This window comes from Eleutherodactylus coqui, chromosome 3 (assembly GCF_035609145.1).
Source record: "Eleutherodactylus coqui strain aEleCoq1 chromosome 3, aEleCoq1.hap1, whole genome shotgun sequence".
NCBI lineage: Eukaryota > Metazoa > Chordata > Amphibia > Anura > Eleutherodactylidae > Eleutherodactylus > Eleutherodactylus coqui.
Window position 1 is genome coordinate 44,199,292 of NC_089839.1, and position 16,616 is coordinate 44,215,907.

A 16,616-nucleotide genomic window follows, 5' to 3' on the forward strand; every position below is an offset into this window, starting at 1 on the left:
ATAGCATGGTATGAGAAAATGCAATTTCCTGCCCACAAGAGGAAATTGATTGCGATTTTCCGCTCGCAGGGGAGAAATTGCAGCACGCTGCGAATTTGTGCGGGCTACGCACGGCCGGCTTCCATTGAAGTAAATAGAAACCGTCTGGCCCGCGGCCATTCTGCAATCATCATTGTAGAATGGTCACAGGAGCCACGTCATTGCCATAGCAACGGCGGCGGCAATGACGGCGTAGGGATAAGTTTGGGTCTCCAGCCGGGCATGGGGTCGAACTCGGCTGTGAGAATCCTGCATGCGGGGTCTGACCTGCCCGTGTGCAGGCGGCCTTAGGCATCATGTCCACGGCATGCACAGATTTTTCATGCAGATTTCCACAGCAGATGTACTGCGAGTCATCATTAAATTGATTTTTTTATTGCTTGTGGATTGCGTTTTTTCTGTGCGAACCTTCAAATCCATAGTGAATCTGCAAAGCTATTTGCAAATACACTGCGGATCTTAAGCTCCAATAGAGATGAATGAAGCACGTCCGCTCGTGATGGAGCATGCTGCGATTTATTATCCGTACGTGGCATCTGCAAATCAAATAAAAACAAATTTGCAGGTGTTAAATGAAGTGTGGTTGCCCAATGCTTCCCTATGGGTGGTTTGATTTGCGGATCTCACGCTCGGATTCCGCAAATCAAATCCGTTCGTGGACATTAGTTGTAAGCTATTGTTGGGCTATCCTCAACATGAACCATCAATAATAGATCAGCGGGGGACTGTTGCCCAGGTCTCCTGCCAATCAGCTCTTTGCCAGGCCAGTGCACTCGTGCATAGAGCACATAGCTCCGTTTCCACAGCAGTGGCCCAAATTGGTATTACAGAAAAAGTTCCCATTGAAATGAATGGGAACTTTGTCTGTAATACAAAACTGGGCCACTGCTGTGGAAATGGAGCTGTCTGCTTCCTGCACACATCAACGTAATAAACAGCTGATTGGCGGTGGTCACCGGGAGGAAGACCCCAGCTGATCTGAAAGAGAATGTGGTAAAGTACTGATAGTGAAGGCACAACAGTATAAGCTTGTTGAAAAACAAAGGCCCAAGATGCGATGGTGAAAGCGCTTCTTCTTTAATAAACAGCATAGAGAACCAGCAAGTGAATACGCGTTTCGGGGTCGAGCCCCTTCGTCAGTTCGGCTGGATTAAACACGACAGGATGCCCGGGGTCGGTGACACAATTCCAAAGCTTTTTTGGATGTGCCAGAAGTCCTGTATGTGGCAGGGAGATAGGGAGGAAAGAGGTCCTTCAGCATCATTATTGGTGCACCATCCTGATCTTAGGCCATCAACACTTTAAAGCTTGACAACCACTTAATTCACTAGGAATGCCTCAGTACTAACCCTGTAGACTGTACCTTCCTAAAATATATAGGTCAAGAAAATGTCTGAATCCATTATGCCTTTATGATGGGACATCCAATTACTGAACTAATATTCATTCCATATTCATAGCCAATCAGTGCAACGGCCTTCTAGAAGTTTACAGTGGCTCACAATACAAAATGGCCGCCTTCATAGAGTGTTGGCCAACAATCTACTTTAAAGAAGCAATATGAGTGATTTTCGCTCCATTTTCTAAAGGGATTAACATCTTTCCAACTACTGTACTTCTACAAAACTGAAAATGCTCCTTCTAAAAATAATAACTTAATATTACCGCACAATCAATGCAACAATGGAGACCACAGCTGCAGTCTGAAAACACTTACACAATGAGTGGAGCTCGGAACCCACAAACTTACCAGGCTGTGCATAATTTTCACTCCATCTGGATTGACTGTTAGTGCTTCATTGTATATCTGCTTTGCCTCCTCCAAACAGCCTTTCATCTCCGCGAGCTTCCCACGCATGTACAGCACAGTGTGTGATGTGGGGAAAAGGCTGGCTGCCTCCTGGATACAAAATCCTGCTTCTTTCATATGCTGTTGTTCCATAAAGAGTTCAGCTGTACAATAAAGAAAAAAAATGCACAATAAACAACTCATTATTTTTAATTTCGACCAATTTTTACTGCTTTATAAACATGTAGGGGAGTCGATGTTGACTACTGACACGACTGACTGACGGGCTGTCATACAACATCTGTATGATCTGGAAGGAGGCAAACAGTAATAGTAATAAAACATAGCAGTCTGTTAACTTCCCAGCAGCCCCGATTTAGAATCTGACACAATAGAGTCGATAATTCAGTCCAGATTATGGGTTGATCGTACAATCATTCATAGTTACACTTGCCTACCAAAAGTAACTGGACGCCCGAGCAAGACTCAAAAATAGTATTTATTGCCATATGTTAATACTTATGGGGGCTCCTTTGACCCTAATGATGGCGTCTGATACATTAATTCCACAAACGTCTGACGACTTCTCTCAAAGGGGATGGATGGTGTTCGTATTTCTTGACCCGATGTTCTAATTCATCACAAAGATGCTCAGTAGGTTCAGGTCAGACGGTCCAATTGTAAAACATCCATTTCCTCAAACCAATGTAAAACAGCGTTGGATTTAGGACAAAGTGCGTTATCATGTTGGAAGTATGGCCGACCATTCCCAGAGTATTGCCACATTGTCAGTAGAACATCGTCTAGAAGGTCAGGGTACACCTCTGTGTTCATGGTTCTTACCAGTACACTCAACGGACCAAGACCATGCCCCGTAAAACGTCTCCAGACCATAATGGAACCTCTGCCATACTAAACTGTTGGCACAATACACTCGTTACCCAGATATCCTGCACACTCAGGTACGTCCCATCTGGTGTACACATGAAGTACTGTGATTCATCACTGCACAGAACGCTTTTCCATTGCTCAACTGTCCAATGACGACGCTCCTTGTACCATTGTAGACGGTCGATGCATTGCACTTTGTGAGGTACGGCTTGTGTGCAGCGGTATAACCCATATATCCAATAACATGCAGTTCCCATCACAAACTATGGCTGTCACCTCCAAGGGTCTGCGTCTTATGTAGCATGGTTTAGGACACGTGACATGCTAATAAGACACAATCCATTCTACTGATAAAGGAAAAAGGTAAAGTCCCCCGGTGCAAGCACCGAGTTGTAACCACATTGTGACGTTTTCTCGGCAGACTGTTTTTGCGGGGTGGTTTGCCATTGCCTTCCCCGGTCAACTTTACCCCCCAGCAAGCTGGGTACTCATTTTACTTACCGGAAGGATGGAAGGCTGAGTCAACCTTAAGCCAGCTACCTCAACCTTGCGGGGATTGAACCCACAACCTTCAGGTCGGGGGTGTCCAAATACTTTTAGTAGGATAGTGTGGTACAGATGAAACAAGACATAAGTTCACCTAGTTTAGGGCAGAAAATAAAATTTGGGGAAAATGAGTGATGGGGGTACATCCTAGACCTTTCTCTCTCCTAGTGATCTAGAAAGAGGCTAAAAATTCCCAAAAAGACACAGGCCAGTCTGTCCTAAAAAGGAAAAAAAAAATCTCTAAGGCTAATCAGACTAGATTAGAGATTCGTAGCTCCTTACAATAAAGCAGCCCTTCACCTCTGGAGATTGAACCTCTCTTCTCCAGCCGGAGGTAGCGCCCCCTTGTCTTTTGAGTCGGTTTTACATGGAACAATTTACCTTTTTTTTATATGGGCGTATATACAAGTTGATGACGTTCCGCTTTTAGATGTTCTCAAGACTAAATAAATGTAGTTATTATTTAAGGCTATATACATTAACTAAAGGTTCACGCCTCTTACTAGTTTACTCTCCTTTGTACCTTGTTTAACTCCTGGGCATCCTTTCTATGGACCGCTGCCCAGAACTGAACTGCATATTCCTGATCGGGCTGCACTAATGCTTTAGGAAGCGGTAATGTTAGGTCCCCGCGTCCAAGCCTTCTTCACTACACAACCGTATTCTGCTGATAGCATGCTGTTCCTAGAGCCCTATTCACATGAATGTGTCTGATTGTGGTGTGTGAATAGCGGACCAATGTCAGTGCATGTCTGCGTGACATCCGTACGAGTTACGACGAGCGTCTGTTTTTTTAATGTCTGTATGTCATCCCTTTTTTTTCTCATGCGCAAAGAAAAATGGAAGGTGACCCAATTTTTTTTTGCTAGTATTGCTTAGTAATGTGATCCATGAAAATGGAGTGCAAATAAATGATCTGTGTGTGCGCTGATTGACTTGAATGGGTCACTATTGTGAGAGCAGAAAAGGACATACAGTGATTTTTTTTTATTTTTACGATCCATGTAAAAACGCATGTCTGTACAGCCTCATTAATTGTAACGGATCACTTGCTGCTCATTTGAATAAGTCCTAAGGCACCTTATACTTGTATGAGTGTCGTATTATGACTCCATTAAACTCAGAGGTTGTATAGAGCTGTAATATGGCCATGTACATCAGCCTTTATTCTGGTTCTAGCATACCGTAAAAAAGTGGACCCGCTTAAAGGGGTTGTCCCGCGGCGAAATCCAAATTTTTTTTTTTAACTTACCCCGCATTCTGCCCCGTTAAAATCAATTCCGTTAGTTGTTTAAAAAAATCACTTACCTGCATCCCCGTTCGCGCAGCATCTTCTTTTCTTCTTTTAAAGATGGCCGCCGGTCCTTTCCCATGGTGCTCCGCGGTTTTCTCCCATGGTGCACCGCGGTTTTCTCCCATGGTGCACCATGGATTGTCTTCTCCTTCCTTGCGTTCCACTGCCGATACAGCCACCTAATTGGCTGATCGGCAGCACGTGACGGAGGCGGAGCTATGATGACGCAGAGAAGAGGGAGGAGCCAGGACGCCGCTCGTGAGCCCGGAGGGAGTAAGAAGAGGAATCCTTACAGCGCAAGCGCGACTGTTCGTGCGACTAAAGAAGCAGCTTTAGTCGGCACCATGGAGACGGGGATGCCAGCAACGGAGCAGGTAAGTGAATAACTTCTGTATGGCTCATATTTAATGCACGATGTATATTACAAAGTGCATTAATATGGCCATACAGAAGTGTATAACCCCACTTGATTTCACGGGACAACCCCTTTAAGGTCATATAGTACAAAGCTTATTGCTCACTCATTTCTGCACTTCCCCATCCAAAGTCCAACTGCTAATCAGTGTTACCTAAAGCTTTCTCTGATATCAGAGGGTGCGGGTTTCTCACACAAAGCTGCCCACCCAGGGAGGCCAATTATGTCAGGTGTGGAAACCCTCACTGAAGGAATCTCAGGGTGGGTAGAAGGTGTCCTCAAACCACTGGTGAGAAACACAACCAGCTACTTGCAAGACACCCCGGACCTACTGAACAAACTACCAAGCACAGGTACCCTCCCGTTGGCGCCATCCTGACCACCGTGGATGTGGAATCCTTACATTCCAACATCCCACATGAAGATAGACTGACTGCCTGCCAGGCACACCTTGAGAGCAATGGAGTTGCCTCTGAATCCGAGTTGCAATTCACAAGATTCACCCTCACATACAATTATTTCTCCTTTGGCAAAGAGATATTCTGGCAACTGACTGGAACCGCCATGGGCAGTAAAATGGCACTGCAATATGCCAACCTTTTCATGGCAAAACTGGAGAGTGGCTTTCTGGCCTCCTGCTCCAGCAAACCACTGGCCTACTTACGCTACATTGATGACATCATAATTATCTGGACCCACACCAAACAAGAATTAATAAAATTCCATGAGAGATTCAATGCATTCCACCCCACCATAAACCTGACATTAAGCTGCTCATATACCGAAATCAAGTTTTTGGACACCACCATAAAAATTTCAAACAACTCAATACAGACATCCCTATACTGGAAACCGATTGATTGGCCCACATACCTCAGATGGGACAGCATCTACCCTAAACACATCAAAAAGTCGATCGTTTAGAGTCAGGCCATCAGATACAACCGGATCTGCTCCAACCCAACAGACAGAGGGAACATCTATACCATCCTAAAAGGACATTCTTAAATCAGTGAGTAACAAAGATAAAAAAGAAGGGTGGAGCAAGACCCAGTGAGAATGGTGAAATAGTACTGGAGTAAGAAGAGTTTCGAATGATGGAGGTGCTGCCAACCAAAAAACGCTCCAGCAAGGTGAACGTGAGTATAGCGAAAGAGAATGTGGTAAAATACTGGTAGTGAAGGCGCAACACTCTAAGCTAGTGGAAAGCTAGTCACCCCTAGTAGTGATACAAGGGACAATGATAGGTCAGCGATATGTTCAGGACATCCTGCAGCCACATGTGTTCCTCTTATGGTGGCTTCCATGAGGCAGTTTTCAGCAGGATAATGCTTGGCCGCACACACAATGGGGTCACAGAAAAGCCTCAACAACATTGCCACAGCCTGCCTGATTGCCAGATTTATAGCCAATAGAACATGTATGGGACCATCTGGGACTCCAACTTTGACAGCCTACAATCTAGCCTTCATGCCTGCCCGTATCACATATTTTATACATGCTAAAGGTGGCCCAACAGGGTACTAGAGCCTCCATGTCCACCCGTATCAGATCTTGTATCCACGCTAAAGGCGGCCCAACAGGGTACTAGTGCCTCCACTCAAGGGTTGTTTTCAATAAATGATCCTTTAGCATTGATATTGTAATCATTTACTTATATCAACGTTGCAATCAAACATAGAAAGTTTGATTCTGACAACTCCTTTTAGGGGAGGGATTGGTTTTTTTTTGACAATGTAGTGTATATATGAAATGGAGACTTTGATGATGCTAATAGTAGGCTAGTATGGGACCTGCATACATTGTGAACTTTTGCATGACAGGTCAATTAAGAGGATGCCATCATAGCCTATAGGTAATGGATATCAGTGTTACTCGCCAGTTTAACAGATCAATCACCCACTGGCTATGAAGGCATCTCTTTAACTGAGGCGTTTTTTGTTTTTTTTTACAGGACTTTATGGGATAGAATATCACAGTCTCCTATGCTTTTCCACACCTTGTTTTTTTTGCTACATACTCACATATGCCGGCCAGACCAGAGGTCAAAACAACACTTTTGACACTTAAATCTATTGATAATTGTGGCACGACTGATTCAGTAACTCCCATTGACCTTCACAGAGAAAGTGGCGCTCATATGCAGCTAACTTCGCATTGGCAGCCATTGTTTTACTACATAAAATAGAGGTTGAGGGACCCATGTCCTCCTCATAGGTGGGCCTCACAGAAGTGGAATCTGCACTTATCAGCTAATTATGTGGAAATGCCATAATTGTCTATATTGGTTTATGAGATGACCCTTTATAAACCATAAGCCAATATGTTACCAAACACATTCAAATCTTATGTGTTATATTGAGGGGCCTGTAAGCCTGATCAATTTATTCCAAGATCCTTCTTATGCAAGGTGGGCCAATCACAGCACAGCTTTCATTTTACCCAAGCAGTAAAAGAAATGTTAGCTGTGCTGTGATGGGCTGTTATGGGCAACTTTCACAAGAGTGTGGGGCCGGGATCAGAGGTGGGCTACTTTTCCATGGCCCACCCTGTAGCCGATAATGTTGTAGTATTTGATCGGTGTGATCCAAATTACTTATCCTTTAAGGGGATCACATAACTATACTGATATGCATAATGATCATGAAAAACTACCTCTGTACCGTCTTTATCCGTGCCTTTACCCCCTCTATAACTTGTAATTTTTTTAGTATACGGATAGGAAAATAATTGGCATGGCGCTGCTATGTGACTGTCAGCGGAGCTGCAGAATTGAATGGTAGGGTTTCAGTGAAACAGTACACAACATGGATCAAAATGCAACAATATCAAAAGATTTCAGCGGATGACAAGACCCACAATGGAGAATTAGAAGGATATACAGAAGAGAAGGTTAACCCACTGGGTTCTCCATTGCCATATTCCTCACATGGCATATGATTATGCATGCTCCTACAATGGATGCCACACGGTGGTCAATGTATGCCAATTATGCTGACGCTATGAATAAAAGCAAGAGAATGTATAATTCATACTACCTATGATCTCCGTGACATAAAGAGTCATTGAAAAGTAGAACTATCTGGAGTACAATAGACTTCTTTATTATGCATAGTGAATGGCATCCTCTGATCCTTGCAGAGATAACGTACAATAACTCATGGATGACCATTAAAGGTAAATGTGAGAAGAAACGAGGTTTACAGTCAGAGAAATTAGCATGGAATTAATATACTGAATGTAAATGAAGATAAAGTAAGTTGCTTTATTTTATGTTGTTTTCTTTGTTTCTTTTTTATATATGTTTTTAAACCACCCCCTTTTACTGCATTAGGGTGAGTTTATTCTTATCAGTGACATAAGCACATACAGTAACAGTGTTTAAGGCCTCATGTCCGTGGGAAAAATCAGGCCTGCCGCGGATTCTTTATGCAGAATCCCGTAGTGGGCCTCTCCTTTCCCGCGGACATGAGGCCTAAAATGAAGATTTACTTACCTGTGCGGACGCTGCGGATCTTCCCTCCGTCGCGGCCAGATCTTCTTTCTTCAGCCCGTCGGATGTGCTCGGCACACCGGCAGCGCGCAGCGTGCATGCGCCGTACACTCCATTTTTTTAAACTCCTGCTCTCCCGCACCGGAGAGCAGGAATTCAGCTGCGGGTGTGCCCCGGATCTGGACGGCTTCCATAGGCTTCAATAGAAGCCCGTGGGAGACCCGCACTAAAATGGAGCATGCTGCGGGTGTTTTCCCGCACACGCAATCCGCGCCTCAAGGTAAAATGACATCCACAGGTATTTAACTACCTGCGGGTGTCCAATGCATTCCTATGGGGCGCGGATCACGCGTGCGGATCTGCCCATGTGGACATGAGGCCTAAGGCTGAAGAAAAGACACATGTCCATATAGTTTAGCCTATTACCCCCCAAATGTTGAACCAGAGGAAGGCAAAAAGCTCTAATGAGATAGAAGCTAATTTTCCTAACCTTCCCAACTCCAATTGGAATAATCCCCAAATCACCGACCCTACTGAAGTAATCGGTGACTATAACATGTAATGTTGTAAGGCTCAAGAAAGACATGCAGGCCGCTCTTGTACTCCTTTAGTGAGTTCGCCATCACCACGTCCTCAGGCAGAGAGTTCCATAGTCTCACTGCTCTTACAGTAAAGAACCCCCTTCTATGTCGGTGTAGAAGCCTTCTTTCCTCTAGATGTAGAGGGCGCCCCCTTGTCACAGTCCTGGGTATAAATAGATGATGGGAGAGATCTCTGTATTGTCCCCTAATACATTATTTACACATAGTTATTAGGTCGCCCCTCAGCCATCTTTTTTCTAACCTAAATAATCCCAATTTTGATAACCTCTCTGGGTATTGTAGTCCGCCTATTCCAACTTAGTTGCCCATCTTTGTACTGGCTCAAGCTCTGATATGTCATTCTTGGGTACCGGTGTCCAAAACTGTCCACAATATTCCATGTGTGGTCTGACCAGTGACTTGTAAAGAGGAAGGACAATGTTCTTATTTTGTGCCCCTAGACCTCTTCTGATGCCCCCCATGATCCTATCTGTCTTGGCAGCAGCTGCCTGACACTGGTTGCTCCAGTTAAGCTTCCAGTTCACTAAAATCCCCAAGGCCTTTTTCCATGTCAGTGTTCCTTAGTGGTTTCCTATTTAGTGTGTAATGGTGACATGTATTTCCTCTGCCCATGTACAAAACCTTACATTTATCAGTGGTAGATCGAAATTGCCATTTTTCGACCCAAGTTCCCAACTTATCCAGATCCTCTTGCAACCACATTCTGTCCTCTCCTGTGTTAATTACTTTACATAGTTTTGTATCATCTGCGAATAATTAGATTTTACTTGATAATCCCAACAAGCATGTAATAATAGCCTATTGACATCTGCATTGGAGGCATGCTGCGTTATTTCGCCTGCTGGAGTGTATGAAGGAAGCCTGATGGACTTCCTCATAATCCATGGACTCCAGCACACGCTGTTCAGTTCTTTCATAGGTCGGATCCATTCTCAGACGAGATTTTGTTTTTCCTGTTCCCATAAAGGAACCGGAAAATGGAATCCATGGAAGAAGGTGTGAACATATCCTAACAAGTAAGAATCATAACACCTAAATACAACACCAGAACCAAGCTCAGAACAAACCAATTTCAATACATAAATAATATCAGAACCAAGTTCATAACATAAATACAGTAGCAGAACTAAGCAATTGTGTTGTAGGGTGCCAATGGGCTGACAGTGGTTCCGCAGAACATCATGGGGGCGGAGACAAGGCAAGGCAAGGAGGATTCATGTAGCTCCCCAAGGCGCTGCCGCATGGTCTAAAAACATAATCTAATCAGGCAGACGTAATGGGGACAAGCCCCCCCCCCCCGCCTACATCCACCTGATGCCTCCCCTAGGCAGGTGGCCGGCGGCTTGTGCATGGGTAGCACGTAGCTAAGGCCAGTCATGGATGCATGCTTTCAAGTTGTTTCCAGGTTGGAGCTTCACTGTAACTTTATGTATGGTGTTAACTTTTAATAGGATTCCCCAAGTCAGAAGGTAAAACATAAAATAATAAGGAATGCACTAAAAAAATCATGAAAGTGACATGCAGGAGAAGTAATTGTGCTAAATTGTGCTCCCTATAACACCGTTTATGCATAGCTAATGATGAAATATCGTATGTTACTACATGTCAGGATGCTCCTTTGGCGCTGCAAATGATGTTAATCTCATTTATGAGCAACAATTAAAGAAGTCATTGCAAAAAAAGCCTTTATTTTCCCTCAAGTTGTCATGTACTGTACTGCCTAGAATGAGACTGGAGCCTAACTAGGACAGGATCGGAATCAACATTCTGTCAGCATTTTAAATTATGCTGCAGGCAGAGCTAATGCAGGTATTCTGAATTAATCTGAGAGGCCTCCTTTGACAGACCATATTGCTTCATAAAAATGTGCATTTTAATGTCGGTTTGTTGAATGTGTAAAAAAACAAGAATTTGCTGTAAATACAACACTATATTAATATTACCCGCAGCAAACACTTGCAGCTAGGTAGGTGGACGACCTTGTGCCAGTAACCTTCTCCTCGGTATGGGACCTGGACGACTGTATAGGCGATTAACAAGGACATGTGAATCATGGTGCACTGCTTTGCAGTCTGATGGAAGAGTCTGCTGCTACCTACTGTAATATTTGGTGGCGGTGGGATAATAGTATCGACTAGTTAACTTATTTCAAGTGATGGGTAATGTTAAAGTAGTTCTCCAGGACTTTTACTATTGATAATCTAGGTTATCAATAGGTGATCAGTAGAGGTCTCCCACTCGGGATTCCTGCCGATCAGCTGATCGCCGGGTCCGCTGCCAGTGTGGAAGCAGATAGTGCTGTCCGTATTGCAGTGGCCCAGTGTGGCACTACAGACAAAGCTCCCATTGCATTCAATAGGAACTGTCTTGCTGCACCAAACCTGACTGCTGCAATGTTGACATCGCTGTCTGCTTCCAGCTCTGTCTACACTGACAGCAAGCTTGAAGATCAGCTGATCATCAGGCATCCTGAATGGTAGACCTTCCCTGATCAGCTATTGATGACCTATCTAGATGAAAGAAAAAAATAAAGTTAGTATTTCCAAAAAATAAATTAAATGTGAAGGTACACATAGGCCATGGCTACAATAAATACAGTAACAGAAACATGTGCGTCAACACTCATACACATTTAATATCTGAATAAAAAACTGCACAACTGTTGGTTATACTAATCGTATAAAAAAGCAGAGTTCTTAGCTCATATTTTGATCAAAACATGGAGGCCCATCCGCCACATCCAGGCAAATATTATTGTCTCGGTTCTGAACTCTAAAGATACCTCACTTTGGGCCAAAAAGCCTCTAAATGAATGAGAAAGCAGAATATCAGAATTTCATTGAAGCATCTGGACAGATGGATGAATGGAGTTCTAGACAAAAGTGTAAGCAGCAACTCCCACAACAATTTAATGCATACAAAAAAGCAAAGTCAGCACTTCCAACAAATAAATTAAATGTGAAGGTGCACATAAGCTAAGGCTGCGACCGATACAGTAACAGAAACATGTGCCTCAGCACTCATACACCTTTTCTGTTCTAACATAACTGTATCCCTGTATAGACATCAAGGTCCATAAAGACAGAGGGTGCAGAGGAACTCAAGAGACTGCACAGAGCCCTCACCTCAACCCAATCAAACATTGCTGGGATGAATTACAGACTTGATTACCAGCCAGACTTTCTCATCCGACATCAACGCTTAACCTCACAAATGCCTTTTTGACTGAATGGGTACAAAATCCTACAAATACAGTCCAAATCTGGTGGAAATTCATCACAGAAGAGTCAAGGCACTTGTAACTGCAAAAAGGGACCCAAATCGATATTAAAACCCAAAGTGTTGAGTAAACCAGTGAAATAAATGATAAGGGCCAAGGTTAGAGAGCGGGTGGAGCTTGGGAAAAATCTTGGAGGTGGGAATAGGAGGTTTGGATTAGAGAGGAATTTAGTCTAATCTGATTAGTAGAGCGGAGAACATGGGCAGGGTGGTAGACAAGGATGAGGGAGGAGACAGAGGACAGCGCAGCACTGTGGAGAGCTTTATGGATGAGAGTGATGAGTATAAATTGTATTCTATATTTGATGGGCAGCCGGTGTAATGACTGGCACAGTGTGGAGGCAGCAGTGTAGTGATTGGCACAGGGTGGAGGCATCGCTAATATTACCGTCACAGGGTGGAGGCATCAGTGTGGTGACTGGACAGGGTGGAGACATTGCTGTAGTGACCGGCACAGGGTGGAGGCATCAGTGTAGTGACTGGCACAGGGTGGAGGCACCAGTGTAGTGACTGGCACAGGGTGGAGGCACCAGTGTAGCATCTTGACAAGAAAATGAGCCTGGCCGCCGCATGAATTGTAGAGGGAAGAGTTTAGTGAGGAGAAGACCGATAAGTAGCCAGTTGCAGTAATCAAGCCAAGAGTGGATAAGGGCAACAGTAGACGTTTTTAATGTCTCCACAGTGAGGAAAGGGAGGATTCGGGAAATCTTTTGGAAATGCTGCCAAAGAGTTATGCTGGTACCCCAGACTGAGATGGAAACATCATGTTTAGGTTGGTTACTAGATGGCAGAAACACAGGAAGTTCGGTTTTTGAAAGGTTCAGTTTTAGATAAACAACATAGTGTTAAAGATAGTGGAAAGACAATCACAGGTGTTTTGTAGTTGTAAAGGTGTGAAGTCACGGGAAGAAGCATATAATTGGGTGTCATCAATATAGAAATGGTATTGAAACCCAAATTTTCTGATAGTTTGTCCAATAGGGGCTGTGTAGTTGGAAAAGCGCAGAACGCCGAGGACCGAGCCCTGAGGAACCCCAACAGCAAGAGAAAGAGGATAAGAAGTAGAGCCGGCAAATAAGATACTGAACGAGTTTAAATGACCCTCAGATCTAGTGCTCCAGCTCCAATCCCCTTGGTCCAGTCCCAGAAGCTCTTGCGTTGGTCACATGCCATTCATTATTCATGTACCCAAGGAGGGAGTGGGAGTTAGTTGCTTTGGTCAACAACTATTTAATATGTATGGCCAGCCTTAGTGTCAGACATAAATTAAAGATACTGAAATTATCTTCCTTGCCTTTCATCCTAGCTCAACAAATTTTGAGAGGTCTGGTGCAACATGAGCAGCTTTGGAAAAAAAACATGATTTTGCGATAGTCTGGCGGGAGAGGTATATTTTATATTTGCCCATATGTGGCCCCCTAGTGGTTGAGATATGAATCTAAAAGAGTTTTGCTACCCTATTTCCCCAAAAATAAGACCTGCCCTGAAAATAAGCCCTAACCTGATTTTTAGGGATGCTTGAAATATAAACCCAACCCGAAAATAAGCCCTAGTTGCATTACATGAAAAAAGAAAGCAATACATTGCTTAGCAGGTTCAGTCCACATCCCTCCTGCCGCTCTCCGAAGCTCCAGCAGGTTTCCTGCAGTCCTCAGCTGCCCACAGAGGATCACTTCCTGGTTATGGGATTCATAAATCCCACCTCTGGGAAGTGATGGCTCTGATTAGTCCTTGAGCGCTGCTCAGCCAATCAACGCAGAGTTCAATGAACCAATGCGATGACTGTGATTTATGTATCCCGTAACCAGGAAGCAACATTCTGTGGGCAGCCAGGGGCTGCAGGAAACCTGCCGGATCTCCGGAGAGACGTGGACCGAACCTGGTAGGTAAATATATTAAAACATCGCTTTGTTTGTATCCTGAAAAACTGGAGTCCTTAAAGCGTACTTGCACTTTCAGAGGACTTTTCAGATTAAGCTGCCATGTGTACTGAGAAATAACACCATATCTGTCCATTATATATGTACTCTTCATTTCTCACCAGTATTCCTCTCTGCAGGCTGTATATGTAACTTTCAGTTTTCTCTGGCAGCATGTCTGTGTGAGTCAGTCTACCCTCCCTCTCTATAGTCTTCTATGCGCAGCATGAGCCATCACCCTCCTATTCTCCGTCTTGTTATCTCTATTAGCAGACAGGGATTCCACTTGACAACAAAAGTAGATAGCAAATTAAGAGGAAGTAGGACCCCTAGTGGCCAGCTGGGATTTTTCAGTACAAGAACATAATTTTAGGTAAATATGATACAAACACAAATTCAGTGACTATTTAACCAAATTTGAAGAAATAAAGAGTAGACACATCTGCAGGTGCTGGAAGCCTCCTCTATGCAAGTCTACATACTTACTTAATGGAAAATCATTGGTAAAACCTTGTAAAAGGGGGTCCTCAGATGAAGAACAAGAAGCCTGTGTCACATACTGCTGACACAGGGAAATCAGCGGCTTTGAGCTAACTTTCATACATACTGTATATCGAAGAAAATCCAAGAAACTAGAAGAAAACAACGTGAAATAACCGGAGCCTAGCTCCATCTGTGGTAGAAAGTAGTTATGCTTTTGGCAGGGACTACGGTAAACTGTATACACAATTAATGAATTAGTTATGTGCTTTCCTTTGTTTCCATCATGTGAGTGTGATGAATTATTCACGCCGGCTCCTGGCCATTAGGAGAGCTCTGTTGCTTTGTAGTTTGCTGAATGATAACATTCATGTCCCCTGGTTAAATATCTAGAAAATGACAATTTCATAAGTCACTGCAGGAAACCTGATAGAGATGATATCTGCATCAGTGTACAACCCAAGTGGCTTGAGCACTTACCTGCCTGCAGCCATATCTGCTCTAGGGTAACCCACTGCTGCATGGGTCCCTGCCTCTGCGCACTGTTGGGCATGGTAAGTTCCGACATGGCTTGCTCCAAGCGAGAGGCGGCAATGGAAGATGCACGCTGGGATCCTATGTAAAGATAAAAAAATATATATAAATATATGCATATTTGGGGCTATATTCGTTTTTTTGTACATTTCATGTAAATTTCTATCTCAAACTAGCTGAGAAGTGGAGCAGATGTTATTTAAAGGGGTCGTCCCATGAGGACAATGTCGGTCCATATGCAGTATTAGGACAAATGGATGTCATAGAGGAGGTTCTCCGCTTTGGAACCCCAATTACCAGCCAGAGCAGAAGGCACTACAATGTATTAGATGGTCACCCACTCATTTATAATACAGGAGAAATCTGCCTCCACGTACTGCTTGTGGTACAAAGTTCATACTCACCCCCATTCCTACATATAGACTCTTTGTGGACTTGGCTCCCGATGCTGTAAAGTGTCAGGTGGGCGGTCCTCACCTCTCACTGTCAATGGGTGACATCAATCTTCATTGACAGTGAGCGGTGGAGACCATCCACTAGACACATTCACAGCATTACGGGTAAAATCTAAGCATGAATTGTGGAACAGGGGTGACAATGAACAAAAGATAGACATTGTTGGAGGCAATGAGGTCACGGCTGCAAAGCTATACAGCTGGCCCCATTGTCATGAGGGCATGACAGGTTCTCTTTAAGATGTCACCATTGACTTGAGTTAAAAAAAAAAGTTGCACCAAGTTTTAGGCTTCCATCTCCATTCATTTTCGGACCCTTTGATATGCAGTTTCAGACTTGACCCATGTGGGGTGCTCCTCCCAGTAATATATGATGTTGTGAGGTCTGTTGATACAGAATGCTGCTGCCTTCACTAGCGCTCATGTATCAGTGCAGCTTCATTCCTGGGCTCATTTCTCCTTCTGTGGCCCACGAGGCATCTATTCATGGTTGGTGGATGGTCGCTCTCATTCTCAGATACTAATGCTGTGTGTGTGACTGTCACGCTATTTCTCTCTTATTCCCCCTGGAAACATATGTATAAATTGACAAATGGGTATTACAGCACCTCTTATCCATCTGGTGTGTCCGTTTACAGTCTGATACTGTCCAATCAGTGTTGACATAGTCAGCCTTTGTTGGCACACACCCTGTTCAAAAGGAACAGTAAGGCTAGTTTCACACGGGCGAGGGTGATATCGAATCCCGCCCCTATATTACGCTCGCCATCCATGTGAAAGCCCCAGTGATGCAAGGTGTTTTCATGTGAAAGCAGCCTCACATCACTGCAGAGATAAAGGGAAGTTCGTGGAGTTCTCCCATTGCGATGTCGCAGGAAGA

At 44.0% G+C, this 16,616-nt stretch overlaps 1 protein-coding gene across 3 annotated transcripts in view; it reads right to left on the reverse strand.

Annotated features, from left to right (window-relative positions):
• Positions 1-16,616, reverse strand: part of TTC7A (tetratricopeptide repeat domain 7A) — a 436,415-nt gene that overhangs the window by 103,309 nt on the left and 316,490 nt on the right. For all 3 annotated transcript variants that reach the window (XM_066595533.1, XM_066595532.1, XM_066595534.1), the window contains 2 exons: positions 15,228-15,362; positions 1,790-1,992 (listed from right to left, as the gene is read on the reverse strand). In XM_066595533.1, coding sequence (XP_066451630.1) covers positions 1,790-1,992; positions 15,228-15,362 — 338 coding nt within the window. The remainder of the gene's footprint in view (positions 1-1,789; positions 1,993-15,227; positions 15,363-16,616) is intronic.